Source organism: Haemorhous mexicanus, chromosome 24, assembly GCF_027477595.1.
Source record: "Haemorhous mexicanus isolate bHaeMex1 chromosome 24, bHaeMex1.pri, whole genome shotgun sequence".
Lineage (NCBI taxonomy): Eukaryota > Metazoa > Chordata > Aves > Passeriformes > Fringillidae > Haemorhous > Haemorhous mexicanus.
The window spans coordinates 6,968,401-6,992,708 of NC_082364.1; the positions used below are offsets into that span (position 1 = coordinate 6,968,401).

Sequence of the window (24,308 nt, forward strand, 5' to 3'; positions counted from 1 at the left end):
GAGGTGAGCAGCAGAAGGCTTCTTGTTTTACCACCTGCAGCTCTCCCAAGTCCCAGCCCTTGCGCAGTGTCGGTGTGCTAGCACCGCCTTCCCTCCCCGCTGCCTGGAACAAAGCTGGCTTCCTGTGCTCCGAGGTCAGATCCTATCGCCCTGGAGGGAGCGGTGCTTTGGGCCTGGCAGATGTTTTCCTCACCAGGTCCCAGAACAAGGGCTGCTCTGCACAGTCTGCCATGGTGCCTCCTGCCCGTCGCTGGTGGAAACCTCAGCCATGCATCTGAGTGTTGGGATTCTGTGCTAGGATGGATGCTCCAGTGGTTTTGTTAGAATAGGAGAATCAAGTCCCAATTAAAATGGTGATTAAGATAGCTTTTTGGTTTTTGCTAGCTGTTTTTTTCTTATCTTAAATGTGTTTGAAGATCTTGAACAGCAATTCCAGTCCTCTGTTTGCTTTGATCCTTTGGTTTCAGGAGAGGCTGCGAGCGGCTCTGCAGGAATGGCATGTGTCACAGGAGCTTTGTTTGAGTTCTCTGTGCTCCAAATTCAGGGCTGGAGTAAGAAGTGTTTATGATGTGTGACTTGAGTGAGTCACCTCGAGTCGGAGGCAGCTGTCAGCCACGGGGACCTGCACAGCCCAACCCATGTGCAGTACACCTGGCTGGGGTTATCCCTAGCAGGGCACCTCGCTCAGCAGGCTCCTGGCTGGGCTCCGCTCCTTCTGTCACACAGAAACCATTAAAGCTGTGTGAGAAAAGCACTGTCACCTCAGCTGTGCTCTGCCTCCTGCCGTGCTCCTGCCTTGTCATCTTTGGAGGGATTCCTCCCCCAAATGCCCTCCCAAAAGGCAGGAAGAGAGTTGTGCCCTACACAAAGGTGCAGATCAGCTCCTGCTGGCACGGTCCTGCTGCTCTGCCCCCGGCAGCATCCATTTGGGGTGACAACACTGGGTTCCCAGTGTGGGAATCCTTCCATGGAGTTCATTTTCCTCATTGTTGGCAAATTGTGAGCCAAATGTGTACACAGCTTAGAGCAACAACTTCCTATTGACAGTGCTTTCAGAGGAGCTGTTGTTTATAAAGTGAGGGATTTCCAGCTTTGTTTTTCTCTCTCTCCAGTGAAGAGTAAACTCTTGGAATTGAATGTTTCATTTTTCGACTGTTTGATAATAGTTGTTGGATTCTGCTGCTGTTGGTGAAGCCCACAGGCTGAGGGGAAGGCTGAGCTCTGTATTTTGGATGTTTCTAGATCTAGATGCAGTGTAAGTCCTCAGAGGATGGATGGGATCTGGGTAACAAAAGGTGTGTCAATGGGAAACGCAGATGTGCAGCTGAGCCTTACACCTCGGCTCTGTGTGATATCAGTAGAAAGGTCTTGACACAGGCTCTGTCTGTGCTCGAGCTGGAAGAGAAATGGGAACAAGAGGAAGAAAGGCAGGAAAATAAGTGTATCCCTGCAGTTTGGTCTGTGTGTGTACAGCACAGAGGGCCTGAGCAGTGCTGTGCTGCTGTCCCGTGTAGTCGGACTCACTGCTCGGTTTCTTAATGCAGGCACTGCAGGAGCATTGCCAAAAGCTCTGAGGGAAGTGCAGGAGCTGGGATCCATTGAGCTGCTATCAAGCTGGTGTGTACAAAGTACCTTTTGATGCCATTGCCCAGCCAGTTCCATCTGGGTGAGCGGGGCGAGTTCCTCTCTGCACGGTTGGGCTTCATGCCAGGGTGTTCCATCTCACACACACGGATGAGAATGTTGTAAAAACATAAATCCCTGAGCTTCTCCTGGTGATATTACTGTCATTGCTTTGCTGTAGTTTTCAGAAGTTGGGGTTTGAGTGGTTCCTTGATTCTGCCCTCTCCTGTGATATGTCTCAAACCGCCCCTGGAATCAGTGCCAAGCGCCGTGGCTGGGAGTCAGGTTGAGTGACGCCTTCGGCAACCAGCTCAAGATCAGCAGGAGGAGATACAAGATACTCGGGTGCTGTTCGAGCTGATAGTGCCAGAGAAATATTTAGCACATAGGTGACACTTCTAATCTTTAAAGCACTTCATAAACATTGGCTAATCCCACAGTGCAGTCTTGGTTGGCAACCTATCTGTCTTCCCTGGAGAGAAGAAACGGCTGGAGGACTCTGGGAAGCTGCAGTGCAAGGCTGTGATAGAGCTTGAATTTCAGTTGGATTTTTTAAAGTATAATCCAGCTACAAGATCCTCTGCTTCTGTGACCTGAAGCACATGAACTGCCTACACTTCACTCGTACCTGGAGTGGGGGTTCCCTGTCCTCATTCAGAGGATGCTGGACTGAGCCACGCAGCCAGGCAAGAGAGGATGAGGAGAGCCTTCAGCATGCCCTGGGGCCTGGCCAGGCAGCTGCAGGAGGTGCTGTGTGAGTACCAACTGTACAGGAGAGTCATGAGCAGTCAGGGTGGGAGCCCTGAAAAAAACCTGTGGCAAAATGCTGTTGTACAGCTGCCATTTACTGTAAGGAGAAAACCTGAATGACTTGTGCTCTTCAAGAACTTGACCTTTTCCTTCAGCATCCTGCTCTCATGGAAAGAGCAAATCCATGGGCAGGGAAGGTCAGTGCTTCCATGGTCTCCTGCAGCCATGTCCTCAGTAGCAGTGAGCACTGTACCCTGTGGGTGAGTGAAAGGGAGCTGGGAAAGGGCTCTCAGTATGATACCAGGTGAGGCATCTCCGAGCCTTGGGGCATCCCTGACTCCAGTTCTGAGAGTGCCCAAATCCTCAAGCTACCGGCTGAGGAGGGAGGAGAGCCTCTGCCTCTCATGTTGAAACCGGGGCACTGTGTAGGAAGGAACGTAAGATTTGTATCATCAAAGGGCTGAAAGCAAGAGGGAACATGATTTTGTAGCCTAGTGATGAGGGAACTCCCCTGGGAGGGGATAGGGATCAGCTTCCATCTGTGCTCCAGGGACTGTTTATGTATTTTGTGTTGAGAATTGCTGGATGAAGCACATCTCGAGCAGCAGTGAGTTACTGAGGAGTTACTGGCAGCTCTGCTGGGCTGGCTGGCTGTGCCTCACCACCACTGGGGCTTTTACACTCACCTTGTCTCTTTTAGACTCTTTTCAGGACAGGGACCGTGGTTATTTACAGCTGAGTTACCAGAACTTTGAGAAATAATAGATCTCATCCCACTGCAAGTATTAAGCAGCCACAGGAGTACTACCAGCCTTCTAGAAGGAAGCTAAAGTGTGTTTGTTTGACCTCCTTCAGACACCTGAAGGAGTAAAGATAATGCAGTGTGTGAGACAGCTTGGACCAGAAGAAGGTGGTTATCAGGAGTTAAGAGGTGACGAAAACCAGTGTTGTTTAGATCTGGTGATTAAGAGCCTTCCTTTCACTTCTGATTTACTGCTTGAGTATCTAAATTGCTTAATGAGAAAAGTAATATGGAAAACTAACAAGGTAGGAAGCCTAGTTTCCAGTAAAGTTTAAACCACAAGGAGTTTATCACAACCTGGCGGGGGGCAGTCCTCCTATGTACTAATAAAGAAACCAAAAGGGTGTCTTCACTCCCCAACTCAGAAGACAGAATATATTTTTTATTTTTTCAGGCCTTGGTTTGTAAAAGATGGCAAAAGGCAGCCAGGTGAGGTGTACAGAACTAACTGCTCACTTGCTACCGGGAGTAGAAGCTACAAGGGCGTTGCACCAAACAAGCCTGGTCCTGTAGCATTTTGCTTAGATAAAAGATACAGAGAACCCTGGGCAGTAACCTGCAGTTCTTTCCAAGTGCCTGTGAGTTAATGAGCCAGTTCTGTGGGGCTGCCAGGTCAGGCAGCACAGCTGGGAAGGGGCTGGGGCAGGGAATGGTGTGACCCTGACGCCAGGAGAGGGTCACACCATTCCCTGCCCCGGGGTTTGGGGTAAATAAACTCTGATCTCTGCAGATTTTCTGTACAGGGTGAGAGAATTCACCGTGAGCTGGCAGTGAGTGCTTGCAGCCCAGAAAGCCAAGGGTGCCCTGGAACACATCTGAGGGAGCGTGGGCAGCAGGACTGGGGAGGGAATTCTGCCCCTCTGCTCTTGACAGACCCCACCTGGAGTCCTGCACACAGTTCTGGGATCTCCAGCACAAGCAGGACATGGAACTGTTGGAGCAGGTCCTGAGGAGGCCATGAAGTTGATAAGAGTGCCTCCCCTACGGGGACAGGCTGAGAGCTGGGGCTGCTCAGCCTGAAGAAGAGAAGGTTGTGTGGAGACCTTGCAGGAACTGGAAGGGTGCTGAGGTCCTGCACAGGGTGCCCAGAGCAGCTGTGGCTGCCCCATCCCTGGAAGTGTCCAAGGCCAGGTTGAACAGGTCTTGGAGCAATCTGGGATAGTGGAAGGTGCCCCTGGCCATGGCAGGGGGTGGAACTGGATGGTATTTTTGGTCCTTTCCAACCCAAACCATTGTGGGGCTCTATTCCATGCTCCTGTCAGTGGGCATTATCTGGCAGCTCAGCTCTGGCTGCAGCACGCTGCCTGTTGGCTGGGGAAGTTGTTTTGATGAGCTGCATCACCCTCGTGTGTGCAGGGTGAGTGTTTTCCTCGCAAACACCAGTCACCCCTCCGTAGTGAGGAGACTATCAGCTCGTGTGCAAGAGGAAGGGTCTGAGCTTTATATAATCTGTTGGCTCAAAGACTTTCCAGAAACAAATCTTGCGACGGAGCTAGAGGCTAATGACAGCAATATGTCTGCTGGCAGGCAGCAGTGATTCAGAAGAGCTTCAGATCTATCCATATGCTCTTTTCCTTGCGTTACTTCTCAGCAGAGCCGAGTGCACTTGAGGAGGGGTTTGAGGAGGGTGTGTGGCATGGGAGAGATTCCAGCTTTCCTCCTGTCAGGGTGAATCCACTGCCTGTCTGTGTGAGGGAGTCATCTGCTTGTGTGCTGTTACCTCTTGCATCATAACATGTCATGGCCTTGGAAGTAAACCCCCACCTAGTGAAGAATGGGCTGTATTTAGAATTGCTGGGGTGCTTCATCTCTGTAAGTTAATGTCCTTAAGCAGCCACTGCAAAAACTCTGGTCTGTGACTGGATGCTCTTTTGGATGCAGCTCTAGAAGCCCAGGAAATCCTGTGTGTAATGCAGAATTCCTGCTGGTTTCAACCAAGACTTGCATTCTTCTCTTCTTCCTCCTTAGGTAAATGGCTACAGTGCTTCAGCAAACTCTGTCAGCTCTTTGAGACAGGGAATTTCTCACAATGCTTGTGGAAGGATGAGTCCCACCATTCCATGAGTGTCTTGGGATACTGTCAGAGTGGGGTAGAGCTCATGTCACCCACTCAGAGCTGCAGTGGTGAGGAGGTGGCCCTGCTGCACAAAGCCTCTTTACTTAGGGGTGGTTTAGGTCTTGCTTTCTGCTTTTTATGGCTCTTACCCGGTGGTTTTGTACTGCAGCTGATAAGTTACTGCTGCTGCTCATCCTCCTTCCTGCACACCTCTGCAGGGATGTGCAGCCGAGGCAGGGATGAGTAATGCCTCTGGAAGAAGTGCTACCCTAACCTTTTATTCTGGGTGCGTACATCGAACGCTCGAACCTCTACATTTTCCATTGCATTGGATGACTGTACATTCCTATCAAATGATTCACTGGATTAACATCACTTTTCTGTGAACCAAAATATCTCCTCAGACCCTCAGAGCTGAAGGGATCTTTAGCAGATGCACTGTTGGATGCTCCATGTGTGCCTTCCCCAGCCCAGCACTGTGTACACACGGGCTGGAGTGTGAGGCTCTCCTTTCTCTCCCCCTACAAGTGCACTTGGTTCCCTCACATTCCATTTCAGTGACGTTGGAAAGCTTTTTTCTTTCTTTTTCCCCAGAGGGACTGAGCAGAGCTGTTTACCCTCGCTGGCCAGCTTCCCCTCTGAGAGCAGGACTGGTGAACACGAGGGGGAAGGACAGCAGAGCACAGGCTTGGGGTGGGAGCAGGTTGATGCTCACCTGCTGAGGTGCTGTGCTGCTGCTCATTCTGCTTCGACAGCTGTTCTGCAGCTCTCTTTGGGCTTTCAGGCTGGTTTGGCATTGAGCTGTGCTTGGGGCTCTGTAGCTGCCTGTGCCCGTTTGTGATGGAGTGCCATCCCTGCAGTGGTTCCTGGATCCATCCCTCGACAGCTGCTCCTTGGAGAGTTGCAGGCTGCAAAGCTGCTGCCCAGAAACGAGGCGTGTTCTGTGTGAGCAGCACGGCTCAGCTCACAGCTGCCAGAATCACAGCCTGGGTGCCTGTGGTACCACTGTGGAGATGAGTGGATCCCAGCTTTGCAGGGAGATAATTCCAGGCTGTTCCTCAGGACTTGTCGATGTGGGGTTGATTTTTTTCTTGGTTGTTGTGAAACTGCCCTCGGTGTATGCCTTATCTCAGAGCTGCTTGCCTGTCCTGCTCGTGTCCTGCTCCTCCTGGAGCCCTGCTCCTGCTCCCAGGCTGGTTTCCAGGGGTGTTTATCTGTGTCCTGCCGAGCTGCAGTCCTGGACGAGTTGTTCCTGAGCAGTAAACTGGGAATGATTTCAGCTGGGCAGTGCTGGAATGCTCTGTGCCCATGGGGAGTTGTGGACTGTGGACCATTGGGGTGTTATGTGTGCAGTGACCTTGTGTCCTGCTCTTCTGGTGACGTTCAGGACCTTGATGTCTTTTGGCTCTGGTCCCCTCTGTGGCCATTGAACTCTGGCTACACCACTCCATGAGCTGGCCCTGCAGCTGTGTTCACCTGTGTAAGGGTGTGAAACTATTATTTAAATACTTATCTCCTCTTCATGTGACTTTTTTTGGTAATTTTAAGCATCTCCAAGTTGTTAATCCTGCTGGAATGATGGCCCTGTCTTTTGCAGCTCCTTGGGATACATGGCTGTGTGATCTGAGGGTGCAGCTAATGACTTTATAGCAGCTTTTACAGCTTGACCTCGGAGCCTGCTGGTTGTGTCTGGGAAGGAGCAGAGGAATGTGAGGCATAGGAGCTGTGGCTTGTAGGAAATATGTTTTTGTGGAGCCTTGCTGATGGCAGTGACTGGCTCCCCAGAAGCCTTGTGGGCTCTTTACAAGGTGCATGTATTGGTCCTGGACCATTATAGTTATCTCAGATATCATGTTTATTGTCTGACACTCTACCACATTCTGCAACCAGGGAAAATTCTTGTTTTTCCTGAGGCAGCTGTTGCGTTTATGGAATTTTTGGTATGTGCTAGAATAGAAACTCATTTTCATTTTGTACCTGAATCATAGAAAGTCAGGCTAACATGACAGATCTCGTTGTTGCAGAGACAAAAGTTCTCCTGCACCACACAAACCTCTGGCTGTGCTGGCTCCACTCAACTCCTCCCTCTCCTCACTGGCCCAGCTTAGCACAGCTGTAACTGGACGGGGCAGACACCCAGGGCAGATGCCTTAGGAGGGGTATTTTCCTGGAAAAGTGACAGCACATGCTGTGGATTGGGGAGCAGCACCCCTCACCCAGCTGTGCTGGAGCAGGAGCAGGACTCTGCACGTTCCATGCAGGCTGTGGAGAGCAGTCCTGGCCCGAGTGTTCCCCTTGCACACTCTGAACAAAGTAAAAAGCAATCCTTGGGCATGCAGGATCTCCTCTCTCCTGGTGGCTGACATCTTCCTGCATCCTGCTGCTGGGATTGAACTGAAATAAGCTGATCTGGTTGCTGGCACCGAGAGCAGCCATCAGTTAGTGTGGCCAGTCCTGCAGCTGGTAAATAAGCCTTTGTTTTCATCTGCATCTAAAGAGAGAAAAAATACTAATCAGCCTGGTGAGACAGCGCCTTCAGTTTCTTGCTGCTATCATTCAAATTAATAGAAATCTCATTTATCTCCTTCTGGTGATATATGTCCCTGGAGAGCAAGGTCATGGCAAATGATACAAATGAATGAATAGGGGAGATGGGAAACATGATCTGAAATTCCTGCAGGCTCGCTCATCTCGCACCCTCCGTGTGTCAGGGGAGCCTGGATTTACGTCACTGTGCCTTACATAAGGATCTATAATGTGATAGCTCCCGAGGTTGTGTGGGTCTTGGGAGGCTCCTGTGTAATTGGTTCAGTATGTGCTCAGCAGAGCTGCACAGCTCTCGTGGACAGCTCTGCAAGGCTTGCTGCTCAGGAACCTTTATCCAGCCATTTTTTCCTATAGCATCACCATTTTCTTTGGGGTTTCAGCTGTTGCAGGTGTCTTAAATGGTTAAAAATGCTTAAGGGGGGGAGTATTCAGTTAAGGTTAAATCAGCTCCCTGAAGCTGGGCACTCAGTATTTCACAGAATCCTGGAATCACTGAGGTTCGAAAAGAGCCAGGAATATCAAGTCCAACTTGTGCCCCATCCCCACCTTGTCCCCAGCCCAGAGTACTGAGTGCCACATCCTGTCCTTCCTTGGACACCTCCAGGGATGGAGACTCCAAACCTCCCTGGGCAGCCCCTACCAAGGCCTGACCACCCTTTCCATGGGAAATTCCTGCTGATGTCCACCCTGAGCCTCCCTGGCCCAGCCTGAGGCCAATCCCTCTCCTCCTGTCCCTGTTCCCTGGGAGCAGAGCCAGAAGGGCTCCCCTGATCCCCCCTTTTTCCAGGCTGTGCCCCTTTCCAGCTCCCTCAGCTGCTCCTGGGGCTCCAGCCCCTTCCCAGCTCTGTTCCCTGCCTGAACACAGAAGCAAGGAAAGAATTTGGGTAAATGTTGATATCAAGTGTGAATAAGCAAGGCGGTGGTTTTGGATTGCTGCACTTTTCCATGCTTTCTTGTGCAGCTGCAATAAATCCCTTGCCCTGGACTGGTCAGTCACTTGTTAAATGAACTGCCCCCCTCTCCTACTCCAGGCACTCCAGATGCTCTCTGGACCAATGTGCATGTCCCCACATAAGCAGAATTGCAGATGAAGACTCGATGCAGGTCTGTGCTCAATCCCTTGCAGGGTTTGGGGCACACTCAGTGGTTTGGCTGCAGGGCTGGGTGTGAGCAGGCACTGCTGGGCCTGACATTTGTGTCGTGGTCTTGTGATAGTCCAGGTTTAGAAGGCAGGCAGCTTGTTTTACTGGGCACGTCACCCGAGAGCAGTACAGTATGAGCTGCTGGCTGCAGTCCCCTCTGACTGTACAGCCCAGGCAGGAGGGCTTTAGAGCACTCGAGCTCTGGGCTGTGTGAAAATCTGTGTGTGACAAACCTGCCCTGCGCTGGCTTTGTGCTCACGGGGATGGATGGAGCAGGCTCCCTCCCTCGAGATGGGACTCTTGTCATCCCTGAGATAAGAAAGAGTCACTTCAAGTTGCATCTGGACTTTGAATTTTATTGTGGTTTTGACGCTGAGGTGCTGGAGCCTGTGCAGAGAAAGGCAATGGAGCTGGGGAAGGGTCTGGATCCCCAGGAGCAGGCAAGGATCAGCCTGGAAAGAAGGAGGCTCAGGGGGACCTTGTGGGTCTACACAACTCCCTGACAGGAGGGGACAGCCAGAGAGTCGGGTTCTGCTCCCAGGGAACAGGGACAGGAGGAGAGAAAACAGCCCCAGGTTGTGCCAAGGGAGATTTAGATATTAAGGAAAATTTCTTCACCAAAAGCATTGTCCAGCCCTGGAACAGCTGCCCAGGGCAGTGGTGGAGTCCCCCTCTCTGGAGGTGTTTTAGAGCCAAGTAGATGTTGCACTTGGGGACACAGGGGCTGGTGGCCTTGGCAGTGTCACTGGACTGATCTTCGAGGGCTTTTCCACCCTAGACAATTCCATGACTCCAAGGCAGACTGAGACCTTTATTTGCTGAGGCAGGGGTGATGGTGGTCTGTTCATACACAGCACCTTTCTGGGCTGCCATTTTCAGTTAGGAGTTCTTAAAACAAAGTCCTGTAAGGGAAATGAAGCCCTGCCTTGGCAGCCCTTCTGTCTGATCTTTGGTAAGTGCAGATGTGCATCTTGGAACAATTTACTCCTGGTTGTGTTTCGGGCTACCAGAGTGACTGTTCATTCCCACATATGGAGCATGGTTTCAGAAGGTAATTTAAACAAATGGAGCGCCACTTCCAATTTTTCAGGCTTCTAGTTTAGGAGCCAAAATTGTTCTCCTGGCTCCAGCTTGCCCACCCTGGCTGTATCAGTTCCCACATGGCCTGCCAAGTTTGCAGAGAACAATCTATGGTCCCTTTTCCCTTCTGAGGAGGCAAAACTCTCTTGGCTGAGAGTGGTTTGGGCTTTGTTGGGACACGGGGTGGGGCAGGGGTGGGCAGGGAAAGCCCTGCCTGGGACTGACCCCTGCTGTTCCTGAAGTCGCAGGGGTTTGTGAGCCCCAGCTGTGCCTTACCCGTGTGAGGGGTTAACACGAGCTGTGAGGTGCTCCTGGCTCCTGCTGGATGCTGCCAGGTGCCATCAGTTCCTGCTGCTGCACTTTGGGAGGGGTAGTCTGGGATCAGAAAGTGCCCTGGGCTGTGTGGACAAGGAAAACACACCTCTGTTTTGTGGCTCTTGGCACTGGAGAGGTGCCTTAATACGTAGTTCCTTTGCTGTTCCGTGGCTCTCGCTGGACTGTTAGGTCTAGGCTAAGTGAAATGATTTAGTAGCACATCAGCTTGTGCTTGTGAAAGTAAATATTTTTGTTCTACTGAAAGCAAATGGAAACGTGTGGTCAGTGTCCTGGTGCAAGAAGTCCTGACCTGCTGCTTGGAAGAAGTAGGAAATGCTGTGATGAGGGAAAAGTGATGTATTTTGAGCTTGGTGCGTGTGTGTGCAGGGGAGCAGTGCTGCACCCCAGAGATGCACAGCAGCTCCCCGGGCACTTGCAGTGGCCAGGGGCCCATCTCCTCTGTGCTGCTGTTACTCAGTGGTCCCGTGAGCTGTGAGTACCCACTGCCTGCCCTGGCCTTTGCACGTGTGGAACGGCTCAAATACCCAAAATTCAGACACGCCGAGCTGTGTGCTGCAGACTTGGTTTAAGACCCCCAAACGGATCTGTAGGTTGGCTGTATTTGTTTGGTTTTTGTTTTCTTGCAGTTTCTGCACGTATAAAAGAGTCTTTGTCCTCTGTGGGCCCTGAATTTCCCATGGACAAGGAGAGGCATTGAGAGAATTCCAGGCTGCGGCTTTGCTTCCACGTGCCCCTGCTGCATTTACCTGTATTTAGTGCGTGTCTCTGACTCAGTGTTTACTCTTCAGTATTTAAACATTCCCTAGAAATTAAATCTTTTAAGAACATTATTCTTCACACCAAGTGCTTGTAGAAGCCCAGTTGTGCAATGCCTACGCTCATGTATTGGCTGCTGTCTTACTCCCTCGGAACAGGATTTATGGTGGCAAAGCAAAGCAGCAGCCACAATTAGAATTTGGGTACTACAGCGCTGAAGTGCTTTCAAAATAGCAGTGTCTGTGCTCCAAAAATACTCCATTGTCCCCTGCTTGGAGAGCTGGTGACAGCCATGGTTACTAGCCTCACGTGAGGGCTGTGTTGGTGCCGAGGGCAGGATCTCCCTCCCAAGTCTGGGGGCACCTGAGCCCTTGGTGCTGCTGTTGGCACCACGAACGAGTTTGATTTGCATGGCTGGAGCAGCAGGGATTAGAGTGACACCCATCGCCGTTTGATCTTTGGCCCTTTGCCCCGTGCTGTCACCAGCCTGGGGCTAATGGCCGTGTGTGACATTTGGGAGCCTGGCTGGGGTGATTAGTGGGACGCTCCAGTTGCCCGTCCAGACCTGAATTCACTCCTGGCAGTGCAGCTTGTGCAGAAAGTGAATCATGAGCCTGAGGTCCATCCTCTGCCGTGCAGTGACACCCAGCCTGTGTCCCAGGTCGCTGCCCTGCTGTGAGCCAGGCTCCTGGGGTGGCTTTGGCAGCCCTGGCACAGGGCAGTGTCTGGGTGCCCTTTTGCTCACACCGTGCTGTGCCACGCGGCCCCGAGAGCCCGGGGCTGGATCATGCTTGGGCTTTGAAGTAGGTTTTCAGCTCCTGAGCGTGTAATCTGTGGGTTTAAGTCATTTCTGCTGATAAGGGAAATCAGATAGTCTTGTTGGAAGTGGCTTGTAGGCTTCTCTGGTGTTGTAATTCAGCTCTGTGCCCAAGTGAAAGGTGATTCTTTAACAAGTTGGTCTGTGCAGTTACTGCTGTGGAAGATTCTTCTGTCAAGCTTGCTTTGTTATGAAACAAATTCAAATTTCAAGCAAATCTTTGTGGTTTTGGGGGGAGCAGAAACTTCCTGAAGTTCCAGGAGGCAGCTCCTGTGTTCTGACATCATTAGAAGGTCTTAGTGGAAATGACTGCAAGGGTGTTTTGTCCTCAGCAAGCTGGAATGAGATTCCCTGCTTCTCCCTTGCTGAAAGGGAGGGAATTTCTGCCCTCACTCAGGTAATACTGTGTAGAACATCAGTTTATTTTGATCTGGACTTTACAATCAGACCCAAGCTGCCAACGTTTCACCTTCCTTTGTTATAAGCTCTGCTGAGGGCAGGCAGAGGGCTGGGGGCAGCCAGTGCTTCTCCCACCTAACTGGGGGTGAATCCATGGTGCTAAAGCTGGCACAGTTTGGTTTGCTTCTCCTGCGAAGCCTGGGCAAGCTGAGGGTGAGGAAGGGACTCTCCATCGCTTGGATGTGGTTTATCTTGGTTGTTGAGGGTTAATGTGTTGAAGCCTGCATTCCTCACAGTTTCACTTTTGGCTTCTCTTTCTAAAAATTTCCACTCCATTTCATAACAGTTCTGGAGTGAGGGGTGGTGATACTCGGGAACCTTTGAGTCTGAAAATGTTCTGTGTAATCGGGGGCTGGAGGCAGCCACAGTTGTTTTCAGGCCCAGGGGAACCAGTCTTCCTGACAATAACATTAACCCTCCCTAAATCAGCTAATTGAAGGATTTTTAATTAACTTAAGGGGTGGGGATGGTAAATAGAAGCAGTGGTTTTGAGAAGAAAATTGCTTTCTGCTGCAGTCTTGTGACTGATGAAAATTCTGATGTTTGAAGCTAAAAAATAGTGTCTCACTAGTTTGATCATTTCTATTGCTTTTGGAGCCAAGCACAGACTCCAGTGACTGGGTTTTGTGGCACGTAACAAACATCATTATTGATGGAGGAGTGTCTGAGAGACAAACTGCAGCCTTCCAAAGCTTCTTGTGCACACAAAGGCTGGATTCAAAATTTTGAGTGTAACAACTGCACTGACTTTGTACTGAAAATACTTTGGTAGTATCCTGATAGTTCTGCCTCCCTAGCTGATAACCCGAGCTGGAGTATCTTTGCCAGGCTGCACTGCAGCATAAGAAACTTTCCTGAGACTCAATGCCTTCATCAGTGTCTCTACAAGACATCTTGTGACAGGGCCACTGCTTGTTTGTTCCCATAGAAACTGCCATCTGATCGTGGCAAACTGCACAAAGGCTCCTGCTGCAAACGCAGCGTCTAAAAATTCCTCTGTGTATCATCCAGATCTGGCATGGTGCTTTATTCCTCTCTGCCCTGGCAGAATCTCGGCCCCTGCCCGCTCAGTGTGCTCCAGGACCCGCAGTGTTAATGCAATTGGCACCTTGAAAATAATCCTAGAACTAGAGGTGATGGTGTCACCTCCTAATTGTGATCTCAGAGGTGCTGGCAAGGGAGCAGTGTTTGCAGCTTCTGCCAGCCTCAGGATGATGCACATGGAAATCATAAATACTGAATAAAAGGCGTTTGATGCATTTGAAATCTTCGATATTGGGGGGAAATTCCTTTTCTGTAAGTGTGTGGCTGTTGCTTTTGACTTGTTTTGAACATCCAGCTAGTTTGACTTTGGTGTAGAAAAGACCCAGTGCTTACAGGTTTAGGAAAAAATGTGCAAGTCTGTTTCAGAGCCCAGAATCCCACATTCCCGAGTGGACCTGGTAGCATATGGAGAGGAGCAGCGATTCCTTCCATCCTCTCTGTCACTGCAGGGTTTGTGTGGTGATCCCAGTGGGATATTTAACACTCCTGCAGCCCTGGTGTGAGCAGGGGCTGCTGCACACGCGGTGCGTGCGCGCTGCAGCTCCCGTGCATGGTGCATGGCGCATGCCGGCGCCGCTGCAGGGCCCGGCCTCCCCCTGGAATGCGCCAGGATCCGGAGCAGGAGCCCAGCACGGAGCCAGCACCGCTCGGGCTGCTGGGGCTGAGTGAAAGGGATTGTTACACGGGATGACAGATTCCTCTGGAGCTTGTTGCTGTTTGCAGAAGGGAAGCCAAGACATTGGTGCTTAATATCTTCCAGAAGTCCTTGGCTTTAACCCTTAGGGAGCCTCAGGAAATCCACTGGAAGCCGGTGCAAAGGCTCCCTGTGGCTCTGGCAGCTTCTCCCAGGCAACCAGCAGCAGGATGAGAGGACGTGATAGCCCCAAGCTGTGCCAGGGAAGCTCAGTTTGGACATCAGGAGGAATTTCTCCACAGAAGGGGTTGTTGAACATTGGAAGGGGCTGCCCACGGAGGTTTGAGTCCCCATCCCTGGAGGTGTCCAAGGAATGCCTGGATGTGGCACTCAGTGCTCTGGGCTGGATGACAAGGTGGGGATTGGGCACAGGTTGGACTCGATGGTCCTGGAGGTCTTTCCCAGATGACTCTGTGATTGTGCTGCACGTCCTGGTGCAGTGCCAGGTGTTTTCCCAGGCTGCAGTTTACAGCAGGAGCAGTTCTGTGCGCACGGCAGGCTGGGGAGCCCAGCCAAGGGCAGTCCTGCTGCGTGTGTTGGTTTTGTCATAAAAAATAGCCATTTTCTGTCTTTACAAAATAGCTACTCCTAACTTGTGCAGTACCATTGCTGGGTGCTCCATATGGGTTAGACAGGAGTGAGGTGAGGTATTCCCTCTCCTCTCAGGAGACCTCTCAGTCCAAGTGGTGTTCTTTGCACAATAAGCATTGCTTAAAAAAATCCAAACCCTAACGTACAGTGTGTTCTCAACACTTCACTTCATGCACACCAGCTTCTAAATTTCCTTATTTCTGAGCTTTTTTATTTTATAATGCAGTAATTCACACCTGCCTCTGACTGCACACTCTGTACCTGAAATGCACTATTTTTCCCTGTCACTTGCATTTTTAGGTCACGACTGAATTAGAGCAAAATGACAATCCAGGGAACTTTGTATAACACCTTCAAAACCTGCTTGCTGTAATATCCTGGCAGCTTTTTAAAGACTGTCTTGATGTTTGAGCCAGGCCTTTCCCATAAAACCTGGCAGGTGACTCCATGTCTCGTGGTCCCTCTGCTCTCAGGGATGGTCCCCACTGGGGCTCTGTTCCACAGCAGCATTCCTGATGCATCTCCTGCTGTCACAGATTTCTTCCTGCGTGCAAATACATTTCCAAAACTCTGCTGCTAAGCAACTCTCTCCAAGGCTGGAGGGTAAGGCATGAGGAGCAGCTGGGGGAGCTGGGGGGCTCAGCCTGGAGAAAAGGAGGCGCAGGGGGACCCTCTCACTCTGTATAAATTCCTGACAGGTGTTGGAAGGGGCTGCCCAGGAGGAGGTGGAATCCCCAGAGGTGTCCAAGGAAGGGCTGGACGTGGCACCCAGTGCTCTGGCCTGAGGACAAGGTGGGGATTGGGCACAGGTCGGATTCAATGATCTCAGAGGGCTTTTCCAACCTCAGTGATTCTGGGATTCTTTAAATGATTGAGTGGCAATCTCAGGAGAGGTTTGAAGGCAAAATCCTGCACAGAGGTCAGTTGCAGAGTTCAGCTGACATCTCCTGAAATAATAGTGACAGGTATTCAAGGTGTTGGTAAACTGAACTGGGTTTGTTTCCATGGGATGTTTAGGCAGCAGTGCCTGAATTGAGGGGAGAGCAATTAAGCAAGTGGTTTGAACAGGTGACCTGGACCAGGAAGGGGACCGAGGTGGGCAAGTGTCCTCCCAGAATTTGATTCACCTCTTGGCTTTGCTTGCCTGCAGGTGGCTGGGAGGCCGAGCTGTAGCTCAAGCAGGGGTGCAGTCAGGCCTGAGCAGAACTGCAGTGCTCCCATCTGCTGTCACAGAGGCTGGATCCGAGCCTCCTTGGCCAAACAGCCGAGCTTACGTGACCAGGCTCTGCTTTTCACATCCCATTTGTTAGTTAACCAGTCTGCATCGATTTAAATGCACCTCCATGAGCTTCTGCACCAGTTTAAGTGCATCCAAAAACCGGTTTTAATTATCAAGTGCAGTCTTTGTGTAGTAAGTGCCAAGAGTGCTTTTAATTTGCATGGAAGCCATGGAGGTAGTGCTGCAGACTGTCAGCAGACCGTGGGGCTGCACCACAGCCGTGTTCAGGGCTCAGCCTCCATTCCTTCCGCTCAGCAGTGTCCTGCTGCATCCCACTAGAATTCCTGCTGATGCCACAAGCAGGAGCTTTTACAGCCTGCCTTTTACTTCAGCTTCTTTTCCTTTGGCTTAAGCTGATTTTTAATACTTGTTCTTAGATATTCTGCTTTTATGGTCCAGGTGTGGAGGAGTTTGATGAACTGACCTCCCAGGCATGCAGCTCTTGGTGCCTGCTCTCTGTGGATGGACGTGTGGACGTGTTTCAGGGTAGCAGCACTCACTGTAGGCTGCCATTTGTCTGTGTGGTTTGCTCCCTTCCCTCACCAGGATAAATAATTTTCCATACCACCTCTAATGCACGTTCTGACTCCTGTGAAGTTCTCAGCCTTGCATCTGGGAAGCATTACAGGAATTTTACAAGGCTTCTGAACTAAAAACAAATTACTGGCATAAATGTCAGCCAGAGCTGTTGGGGCTGGAGGGGTTTTCTGCTGTAACAGAGTGAGAAATGAAAAGACAGGGAGGTCAGTGGGAATGCAGACACGGCACGGTGTGAAGCTGTGGAATCCAGCAGACAGGAGTGGTGTGGCTATCCCGTGCTGTGTTTGAGGTGGTTAGGTGTGGCTGCCTGCAGTCTGCTGTGCTGAGACTTGCTCTGCCTTCGGCTCAATCCCATGGAGTCTCTTGCTGTAGCCCAGGAGAAAAAGGCAGCGCTGGCAGGGACCAGGAGATTCAGTGTCTGACCAGAACTTTAAAAAGCTTTGGAAATCTTGTCATTAAGAAGGATAAGGGCTAGAAGGAGATGTGGTGTAGCTTAAGGGATTCCTGTTCTTAAGCTGTGCATGGCTGACCTCCTTGGTCGCTGCTTGGTCCTCTGAGTCCTGCTCAGCCTGAAGCCCAGGGAACTTGCTGAGCAGCCATCAGGTTTTGTGGGGATATGTGGTAATTCCATACAGCCTGGACACGCTCTTCCCAGCCCCGTGTGGAGCTCTGTGGCCTGTCCTTGTGCTCGGCCTCTTCCCAGGTGTGTGTTTGCAGCCCGAGGTGATGATTCATGGCGCTCGCCCTCGCAGCACTTCCCGTTTGCAGCGGGAGGTTCTTCGTGCACCAGGATGGTTTGTTTATCTAATTGGCATCTCCAGCTCCCTTCCCCGTGCCTTTCTCTGCAATCCCAAAGCCCTTGATGCTGTTCAGCATGCTCTGATGTAGTGTGTGTCAGCCAGGGCAGGTAACTCCGACTCTCTGTTGTTTCCCGCTGTTGCCCCAGGTGATGAAATAATGAGGAGAAGCTCTCCAGGAGGGTTTGGGACCTGGCATCCAGGTGAGTGTGACAAGTAGAGCTCTAGCAATGTGACCAGGGTTTCTCGTGGCTGGCAGGACATTATTTACACAGCTATGCTGTGGCTGAACATGACAGAATTTACCTGTCAGCCCTTGCAGCTTCCAGAATGGGAAAGAGTTTGCATTTGGGATTAAATCACCACTGAACTGGTACTGAGGCTGTGAAGCATCAAATGTCAGGTGGGGGGCACTTATCTCTCAGACCTTTTTGATGACTTCTGTTGGAAAAGAGAAGCTGCAGCTGCTGGCATAGGGTTGATCCAGGACTGGGAAAGGAGGACTGCAGCACGGATAAAGGCTGAGAACCTTGCGGGTGCTCTAGATGAGCTTCCTGTCCTGTGACATTTGTGAGCTGCTGTACCTGCCCTGAAATGATGAGATTTCCTTACCTGGGTGCAGCTGGTTCTCTGAGCCATGGATGTGAATGTGGGGTTTGTGCTTTGGCCACTGGAATCCCAGCTGTGCTCCCTCTGGGACAAGGAAAGGTCACGGCAGAGCACGGCGCTCGCACAAGCCGGGTATTAACACTGCAGCCAGCCAAGAGGATTTGGATGTATTGACTTTTCTCGTAACACCATCAGTATTTTCTTCACCTTGTGCAAGACACAAGTCCCTGCATTGATTGTGCAGAGGGATGTGGACAAGGTGAGAACTTCCTTCCTGAGCAAATGCAGCTTCTCTGAGCACATCTTCGTCCACAGTTTCCTGCTTTCGGTTGCTGCCAATATTTGCATTTGTGCCACCTCCAAAAGCCACTGATGTTGCTGCAGACTGGCCTAGTTTTATTTGCTGTATCACTTTGAGTTAGGTAGGTTCTGCTGTTGGTTAATTCTGAGGAGGAGATGCCCCTGTGTTACCCATGAGCTTGCCAAGAGAAGTCTGGGAATCAGCAGTGTCAGTGCTTTCCCTTATGTTGAGCACTTTCTTATGACTAAAAACTGTACAAATTGCCTGTTTGCATGCAGAGAGCTCGCTTTTGGTGACCCCAAACAAACCAGCAGGCTTGTGCTGACAGCTTGCCCGAGAAACATCAGAGGAATGCCTCTGCCATCGGAGTGTCCGTGCGGGAGCGCTGTGTGGAGTGACATCCACCCAGCAGAGCTCCCGAGGAGGACACGACCTGCAGTAGCCTGGAGTTGATGTTGTGTTTTTATCACAGCCATGTGTCCATATGCCACTCGAGTGCCTCGGCGTGTGCCTCATATGCATATCTCCAGTGTGCTTCCCTGCCCTCTGTTTTCCCCCTTCTCCCTAGTAATTCTGGTCTCTGCTGCTGGAGTTCTCCTGTGCAGCTCTGGTATCTGCTTACAGGAGTGATTTTTACCCCTCCAGCAGCTGCTTAATCCAAACAGGCCGTGTTCCTGAGCTTCCCAAGTGTTTGTGGCAGGCAGGAGCAGCTGGAAGAGCTGTTCCCTGCCAGCCCCTCTGACAGCTCACGTTGTCAGCCCAGGAGGGCTGCGGTGGACAGGGAGGAGGGGGCTCCTTTGCTCACTGCAAATGCAGGAGTTTGGGTGGATGAGCCTGCTCCAGGTTTATTGGTTTATTCCAGAGACCCTCTCTGGTGACAGCTCTCAGTGTGGCTGCAGGCTGCCACGTGCCCTCGGGGTGACACGGGAGCCAAGCTGCGGGGACACCTCCATCCATGGCAGAGGACACCCAGGGACTGTTTACTGAGCCTTTTCCAGGAGGAATCTGGAGCAGGAGGACTCCCCAGGACAGTTCTAGGAAATGTCTTGCTCCCAAATAAACACGTTGATTTTCTCAATGCAGTCAGTTTGCCGGTGCCATCTGTTGGCTCCCATTCCATGGAGGAGATCCGTGCTGATTTACAGGAGTGCCACTGCCATAATTACACTTCTACAGTGATCACTGATCACACTGAGCACATGGGCTCCTTTTGGAAGAAGTGGGAGTTTCTGATTTTCACTCAGGCCCCTGCAGAAACAACTGAACTAAAAGGGAAAAGATGATTTCTTTATGGAATGATCGCTCATGCAAGAAATTTTATTTATCATTGGATTATAATTAGATCCAAGCAGATGCATGGCATGAAGGAGCAGATTTTAGCCCAGCCCGGGGTCTCTGGCTTGTTCCTTTGTTCAAAGCACAGAAATAAAAGGAAGCAGTGTCCCATGGCTCCTTTCCACTGAAAACAGACCGTGCTTCCACCTCTTTCTCCCTCAGAGCCTTTCCAAGCAGCTGGAGCAGTGCAGGGCACAGTGGCTGTCCTCTCCCTGCCCATCCGCCTGGGCACCCAGCAGTTCATTTCCCTTCCTGTTGGCAGGGCACTGTGGATTCAAGGAAGTCTGTCTGGACTGTTATCCACACTCAGCTGAGAAACAAGACCTCCATATAAATTTTAACTCCTGCAAGTTGATATTCTCCCCTCTCCCGTTCCAAGCCTTGTGCCTTGTTTTAGAGCCCCTCACCTTGGCATATTTAGCTCTGCTGGCTGCCAGATTTGAAAATCTGGTATCTCTGAGCAAAGTGGGAATTTGGGAATTACACTTTGGGAACTTCAGGAGAATCCTGTGAGTTTGAGAGCAAGAATTGTCCAGGCTTTGTGTGCTGGGCTGAAGGAAGTGGTCGGTGCTCAGGGCAGAGGGGCAGCCTGGGCTCCTCCCCACATCTCTGAGCATTTTGGGGTGACTGAAGCCACCTTGCTGCTTGCCTGACACGTGCCTTCTGTCCCTCCTGACTTCCCGTGGGATGCAGTCGGATGTGCTGGTACCAGGGATATCTGGGTGCTCCCTTTTGGCCCCCAGAGTTTCTACCCCTCCTTCCACTTCCCAACTACCCCTTCTGCTTTTGTGTGGTTGGAATTTCCACTCCTCCTCACAAGGCTTTGCCTGGCGTGCACATCCACTCAGCACAGCTTTGGGATCCCAGGAGTTACAGGGCAGTGTTCAGCTGAGCACCAGGAGAAGAAAAATCTGGAAAAGCAATGAACGAGCCACCTGCAACCTGCAGCTGTCACTTTGAACTCCTTACCTGCTCTCCACCAATTGTTTTTAGCAACTTGTCATTTCTCCCAAGTAACAATTCCTTCCCACATTACTATTGCAAGTTTTACTTGGATGCAAGAAGGAATAAATGAACTGTTTACGAGTGGCGGGAACATTTTGCTAATTGGTAGCAGCATGCATGCTCCAGGCTTGGCATTTATCCTCCTGCCTGTAAGCTTCATTAACTTCTGATAAAAGAATAGTTAATTTCTCAGACTCCTTTTTTGGAGTATTTCATTGTTTGAGAATTTAGATCATGGTTTTCTTCCACTTCTACTTGTGCCTGAATTTTTGCTTTACTTAATGATGTTTAGTCTTCCTCTCTATTTTATGTGGTGTTTGTAAGCATGAGGGAATGCACTCGATTTTGGGGTTAATTTCAACTGAAACAGATTCTTTTTGCATAAATAATTATATATATATATATATATATTTGGAGGCAGGGCAGTTATCACCCTGATGAGGATTTTATCATAAAATATGAAGGTTAGTTTTCATGTGCTTTAGATTTTTCCCTAAAAGATCCTAAAGATCCCTTTGTTTGGCTGTTTTTCTCCAATTTATAATCTCCAATAAATAAATAAATAATAAAATAAAGGGCTGAATTCATTGTGGCCATCCCTTGAGCTTTGGATGGAGTCACTGTGGCTGGTGCAACACAAGGACCTCAGCCAGTCCCTTCTCTGTCGAAATCCCAAATCATCTTTTGAGGGAAGGGTCAATATCAGCCAGCTAGGAGATGCAGGAATGGAGAAACCAACCTGATCTGTTCTGGAAAACCTTTCCACCAGTCCTTCTCTCTGGAAAAGTATTGATTCTCCAAAAGACCCCAAAGAGCAAAGCTCTAGAACAGACCGACTGCAGAGCCCCGGGTGGAACATCAGCCCCCTGAAATCCCTGAATTCCCTGCGTGTCCCTGCTGCCCAGTGCACAGGGGATTTCCTACTTCCACCCTCGCAGGGTCCCGAGGAAGCTCTGCATTTCCTGAAACCAGAGCACGAGGTGCTTTCCCCAGGATTTTTCAGGAGACTTTTGCCTTTCATGTTGCATTGGTTGCTGGAGGCATTTGTGTGGAATGAAAACATTTGGAAGAAAACCCTTCAGGTCTCTCCTCGGCGTAACTGCTGAGGGTGGGTTTGGGTTTGGGGCTGCTTGGCTGAGATCCTTCTCAAGAAGAACATCTCCTGAGTGCTGTTGGTCTGGCTTTGCTCCCCATCCAAGTATTGTGTGTCTTGTGGGTGTGGAGTTTCACTCACCACGTGGAAATCCCGCAGCGTCACAGGGAGACAGGGGAGGTGGCAGCCTGGTGCTCCTGCCCCAGGTTATCAGGGAAAACCAGAGGAATTCAGTTCTGTTGTGTCTGGCCCTACTGACCAAGTTGGGTGCAATCAGATGCTCCACATACCCTGAACTTGGCTGAGAGTGTCAGCCCGAGCCATATAATTAAGCTGGGAAATGAGAGTTCCTTAGAGCAAATATAGAGCTGGGAATGAGTAAGGAGCTTAGGAATACTCCAGATCTGTGGATTTTCATTTACGTCTTTGGGCCTGAAAATGACTCATGTCTCTGGGTAGACATCTTGGCTTTGCTCTCAGAGGAAGCGTCTCTTAGCTTTTATGTGCATTTATGCTCAAGCTTTACAAAAGCCCGTTCTTGCAGGAAAACCTTGGGTGAAAAGCATGTGGAGAGTGTTTCCCAGTCCCCCTGTGGCTCTCTGTGCATCCCCAGCCCGCTGCCGAGCGCCGTGTTGGGTCCCTGCGGCGCGGGTCCGCGCTGGGCTGCTCCGGGCTCTGCCCCCGTTAATCACAGCCCCGGTGCCTGGCAGCCCCTGCTGCTGTTTCACCTCGTGCCTGGGCTCCAGCCCCTCCTGCCAGCAGCTCCCAGCGCCGAGTGCCAGACCTGGCTGCCGTTCAGCTCCCGCTCCTGCTGGAGGAAGCATGCTCAGTGACTTGGAAGGCTGGAAGCGTTCCTGCGCTCTGAATTAAAGGTTTCAAATGAAAGAAACAGCTTATTGTGCTTGGGTGCCTTTTTGGGATTCTGCTGGGTTCTGCTCACATGCAGGGCGGTTATTGCTCTGGCAGGGATTTGATCATAAAATATGGGGCTTAATTTTCATGTGCTTCAGATTGTTCCCTTAAAGAAAGATTCCCTTAAAGGATCTGAAGCTGCTTTTGTGTGGTTGTGTGCGTGCCTGTGAGAGCATCCCTTAGCCCTGCCCTTGGGGCTGGCACTAGGAGAGGGACATGTGTTTGGGTCGTGTGCCCTGTGGGTTTGTGCCCGTGGTCCTGGCACGCTGCCGTGCACAGAGCACTTGTCCTTGTCCCCACTGAGCTCTGGGGTCTGGGACAAGCCAAGCATTTCTGTGTCAGATCTTTCTGGCTGTGCATCCTCAGCGGTTTTCATGGCAGTGCTGCTTTGCATGCCCTTCCCCAGGCCTTTGCATGATCCTGCAGCCTTCCTGGGCAGGACTTGTGTAAATTAGGCTCTCCAGCAAAGCAACCAGGAGATTTGTAGAAGCAGATCTTTTCCCAGGGAGAGCCCTTTCCGAGTGGGAAAACCTGCTGGGGGATGGGGACTCATCCCACAAATCCCCAGACAGGAGCTCAAAGGGATGTTTCGTGGTGGGGAGGAAGACACTAAAGGCTGAAATTTGATTTAGAAGCAGAAGGGCAGATGCTCCTCTGCCAGGCAGAGCAGCTTTTTCTCTCAGCTGTTTTCTCCATCAAGGTTTCACTCTGCCTTTTCTCTCCTGTTCATCCTGGCATTCCAGAAAAGATTCCCATCCCTGCTGTCTGTGTGTGGATGAAGCAGGGTGCCCAGTGGACTTGAGGACAGGTAGTTCTTAGCACAGAAGTGTCTCCATGTTTAGAGTCTGGTGGTTCCACAGTCCATGCCCAAAGGAGCTGGGAGCTGCCAGCACCAGGGAGGTGGAGGGAAAATCTTGGAGACTGGAGAGCAGTTGACTGGAAGCACTTAGACTTGTTTAAACTCCATTAGTGTAGAGTTGCAGAGCACTTCTGGTTTAAAACAGATAAATAAACACCTCAATTGTTAGAAGCCTGACACTGCCCCCCATTCCCATCCCTGCTGGGGTTTATCAGCCCTGGTGCAGGGAGCTGCTGTGTGGATCATGCAGCTGGGTCAGTAACTTCTCTTGTTTCCCCTCTGCCAGGTTGCCATAAAGATCATTGATAAGACTCAGCTGGATGAAGAGAACCTGAAGAAGATATTTAGAGAAGTTCAGATCATGAAGATGCTTTGCCACCCTCATATCATCAGGTTGTACCAGGTAGGAGCATTGTGCCGTGGAGCTCCCATCCCTTGACTCCACACTGTGCAGCAGCACTTGCTCCAGAGCTGTCCCTCCATTCCCTCCACATGGAACTGGGAAAGCCCTTTATGTTTCCAAGGTCTCAAAGTGCTTTGACTGGAGGGGCAGGGGGAAAGTGTAGCTAATCCTTCTCTTTCTGGGACATCATGCTTCCGCTGTGGGCTGGCCTCCTGCCACTTGTTTATGGCCATTGTGTGCTTCTCAGTTTCCCAGTTGAAACCGGATGCAGGTTCCCCTTCTCCCTTTAAGGGAGGGAGTAAATCTCACCCGGGAGTAGACTGAGCTCTCCTCTCCCTGCCCAGCTCCCTGTGGCCCCCAGGCCCTGCTATCTGCTCAGTCCTTTCCTGGAAGGGGATCAATACTGGCAGCAGACCTGCTTTTGAATATTGTTTGCAGACTTTTTTTCCAGCTTGTTTGACTTTTTTTGTCTGCAAAC

General features: G+C 50.8%; 1 protein-coding gene across 4 annotated transcripts in view; it reads left to right on the forward strand.

Moving 5' to 3' along the window:
- Positions 1-24,308, forward strand: part of SIK3 (SIK family kinase 3) — a 69,285-nt gene that overhangs the window by 11,999 nt on the left and 32,978 nt on the right. For all 4 annotated transcript variants that reach the window (XM_059867277.1, XM_059867279.1, XM_059867278.1 and 1 more), the window contains exon 2: positions 23,714-23,830. In XM_059867277.1, the coding sequence (XP_059723260.1) occupies positions 23,789-23,830 (42 nt within the window). In that variant the 5' untranslated portion in view covers positions 23,714-23,788. The remainder of the gene's footprint in view (positions 1-23,713; positions 23,831-24,308) is intronic.